The 3803-nt window shown below is 31.9% G+C and overlaps 1 protein-coding gene across 1 annotated transcript; it reads left to right on the top strand.

Annotated features, from left to right (window-relative positions):
• The first annotated feature begins 2470 nt into the window (after positions 1-2470).
• LOC104111509 (RING-H2 finger protein ATL78-like) lies at positions 2471-3501 on the top strand. The gene has a single exon (XM_009621223.4). The coding sequence runs from the start codon at positions 2587-2589 to the stop codon at positions 3268-3270; it is 684 nt and encodes a 227-aa protein (XP_009619518.1). The 5' UTR covers positions 2471-2586; the 3' UTR covers positions 3271-3501.
• The last annotated feature ends 302 nt before the right edge of the window (positions 3502-3803 follow it).

Below are 3803 nucleotides of genomic sequence, written 5' to 3'. Positions count from 1 at the left end.
TTTGAAATTTATTTATAATAACTTCATTAGAAATAATATTATTTCTTTTATAAGGCACTAAATAACCATTCAAAAGATCAACAACCATTTGATTCAGTAATTAGTACTATTACTCAACTTTATCGTCGAGAAAGAAAAAAGTAGCAAGGTGACTTATAATGGAACACAAGCAGCATGCCCAAATTTCAGAAATTGCAAATGGTAGAGAATGAGTAGTTTTTTTAGAATAGGCTTTTAAGTTGGCTAAAATGTATTTTAGCGGAACTTTTTGTCCATTGGATGGCGCTCAAAATTTTATAACATTCAAGCTGCTAGAGATTCGAACTCACGACCTCTATAAAAAGTGTGAGGCACATAACTAGGCAAGGTGAAGAACAAGTTGCCTCAAGTGTTGTCCTTTCACGCCCTTTGAATCATATCTTGTACTCCCTCCGTTTTGATTTATGTAAACATATTTTCTTTTTAATTGTTGCAAAAAAGAATGACTATTTTCCCTATTTAAAAATAATTTATTTTTATGCAATAATTTATACTCACACAAAATATATGTGAATGTTACACCACAAATTTAATTTAATTTTTTTTTTAAACTCCGTATCCAATCAAATATATTCACGTAAATCGAAACAGATAAATATTTACATATTAATTAGAAACATATATTTATTAAAAATTTCCGACTAAGCGGTCAAGGTGCATCCGCCCTGGCCACAACTCCTTTCTCTTTGTAATAAAGTGTAAAGTTGCTTCTTCTTCCGCGTAATATTCTTTTAACTAAATCTTAATTTCTATTATTTCACTTTTTATTTACATATGACATCTGAACTTTTCAGAACCGTGGAGTTGCTTACCTTACAGAAAATTTAAAGTGGAAAAAGCAAATAAGCACACTGGAGAAAAGGTCACATAGTAATTGGATGATACGTTTTAGAACTGTAGGTGGTATTGGAAACAATTAATTGTTGGTATTTCCCCCATTAATAATTACATATCATTTCTACCTAAAGCCAACGTTGTTGCTTATTACTAGCCACTCGATTATTCTATCTTAATCCAGAAATCAACTCAAAACTAGAAATTAAAGGCTTAATTACATATGATGTTGACAAGACAACCAGAGTTTCCTCGATCTGTCTTTCTTCAACAAAACCAAAGCTCATAATAGTATATACAAAGAAATTGATTTGTCCTTTAAATTGTTACTCTACGGCTAAAGATCATATTAAAGATAGACATGAAAGGTATCAATCAAAATCAAAGTAGAAAGAAGCAAACATTTGATCCAACAAGAGAGTAATCTCTCCAAAATTCCAAGCAAATGGGGAATAGTTAAATACTAAAAAGCTTAAGCAAAGATATGGTTTAGTGCACGGAATCTACAGGATTACTTACAAAAAGAGCTAGTGGAAAAGCTAAAAAGGTAACAAATATTGAAGGGGAAGATATGGTTTCAGGTTTTTACTATCATGCAAACAGGAACTATTTTCCACTTTGTTTTATTTCATTTGATAAGGTTATAATCCTAAGACTTCGTAATGCGTTGGACATCCATATATCTGTGGCCATAAATTTACTAAAAAATAATTTTTTTTAAATCCTAATGGGACTGATATGATGATCAGGTAAAATCACGAACAACATGAACTATTTAATAGACTATGGAACTTAAGTGCCTAACTGAAGATTTGGTCATGCACTAGGAATCTAAAATTGATATGAAAACACTCAGATAATTTATTTATTTTAAAAAAAGAGGAAAAGCTGAAGCACACGTATCAAAACGTAGCCAATATATGGATTACAAATTTATATTTACAAGGCCCAAGTAGTACTTTTTCAACCATTTGGTACCACTTTTCCTGTATTAATAATCAGTACAATCTCAATCAATATGAAATTATGACAGGCACAATCAATATTAACTGCTACGTGCAACATATTAATCCCAAAAGATGATATTGTTCTTGATAAAAATAAATAATTATACCAAAAAAGGAGGCAAGCAAAGCTCCCAACCAAGTACCCAATAGCTCTTAACTTGATATATATAAACCATGGAATTGTTTATGCCCACCACAACTTTTGGACAAGTTCCATAACCAAACTAAAAGTTCTAACAAAAATGATTAAAATCTATAATGAAAATTTAATTGTGTATATGTACAGCGAAGGTGTAAATAATAACAACTGAATACTACTAGTAATTTTTTAAGTTTTGATTGGAACGTTCATTGTTACTTTAATTTAATAACCTTGTAATTAAAACAATGTCTCTTTGAGTGGATATACTTCTAAAAAGTTACATGGGCTCGGCTCCACTTGTTTATAACGAACTCTTAAAAGCAGTAGTGCTTGTAAACATAGTTACTCCCTTAATTAAAATTAAAACATGGCTTGATACTTTGAAATATTCCTTAAAGAAAATAAAATAATTTATCCTTTGATCACACTTTACACCTGTTCACCCTTTAAATTTCCCCTTTATAAGGAACTCCTCCAATTGAAACTTCAATTCATTCAACAACAACAAACAACGAAACAATTCAAAGAAAAACACAAATACACACTTCCAACCAAAAACTCTATATGGCAACCACTTCCACTCTATTCATTCAAGAATTCACTGAGAACTTCCACCACTCAAGAAGGCTACTTCTAATACCAACTACAGTACCACAAAACTACCCGGAGGCCACCATGGCGCCGCTGGCGGAGGCCGAAATCAGCCACGTCAACACATTTGATGCAAATGTTATTATGGTCTTGTCAGTACTTGTATGTGCCTTGATTTGTTCACTTGCATTGAATTCTATCATAAAGTGTGCATTAAAATACTCCAGCAGTTTAGTATCAGCGTCAGACTCATCCTCAAACTATAGAAATCCTTCAGCAGCAAAGCTAGCTAATACAGGAATCAAGAAAAAAGCCCTCAAGACATTCCCGGTTATAACCTACACTACTGAATTGAAACATCCAGGGCTTGACTCCGAGTGTGTAATTTGCTTATCAGAATTTGGAGTTGGAGAGAAAATTAAGGTTCTGCCAAAGTGCAATCATGGCTTCCACGTCAACTGTATCGATAAATGGCTGAATTCCCACTCTTCTTGCCCTACTTGTAGGAACTGCCTTATTGAAATTATTAACGGCGGAAGTTCTACTACAGTTGAGTTAGCAAGTAATAGTACCTCATCAGCACCAGGAATTCAAGAAATCATAATAAGGATTGAATCTCTCCAACGTGAAGGTGTTACATCTAACAATCAAATTTAGGTAGAAAAATAGGAGTATTATTGATTGCGATGTATCACACACTCAGTTAGAATTAGCTTAGGATTTTACTTAATAGTTTAGTTGTTTTTTTTTTCCCTTGTTGGAAGAGTTTTAGCGAGCTAGAGCTAGCATGAGGCCAACGACAGTGTAGTCCTCAAAAGATTCATTAGTCTTGCAAGTGTACAAAAAATTTAAATTGTATTCCCGTTTCTTTTGAAAGAATTTTCTTTATTTCGGCGTCATCATTAAAGGGATCAATCCAGAGACTAAAAAAAAAAAAAATCAAACTAGGCTTTACATTCCCAATTTATATATCACTATTTCCTCGTAAGTCATTTTCAGAAAAAATAACATACTTTTATATTTGAAATCAATTAAACTTTTAACTTTTTATTTTACTGTATCCTTAATAAAAAGTTTAGCCACACAAATACCGTGATATGTTTAAGTTCACAAGCTTTAAAAGATTTAGTCACATAAATATTATGACATATCAAAATAAAAATTTTCTTTTTTTATTAAACTGCGAGTCA

This window comes from Nicotiana tomentosiformis, chromosome 5, assembly GCF_000390325.3.
Source record: "Nicotiana tomentosiformis chromosome 5, ASM39032v3, whole genome shotgun sequence".
Classification (NCBI taxonomy): domain Eukaryota; kingdom Viridiplantae; phylum Streptophyta; class Magnoliopsida; order Solanales; family Solanaceae; genus Nicotiana; species Nicotiana tomentosiformis.
The sequence above is the reverse complement of the archived record's forward strand: the minus strand, read 5'-3'. Positions and strand labels throughout refer to the sequence as shown.

Coding starts and splice junctions, on each gene's coding strand:
- LOC104111509 (XM_009621223.4), top strand. CDS start 2,587: ATGGCAACCACTTCCACTCTATTCATTCAAGAATTCACTGAGAACTTC.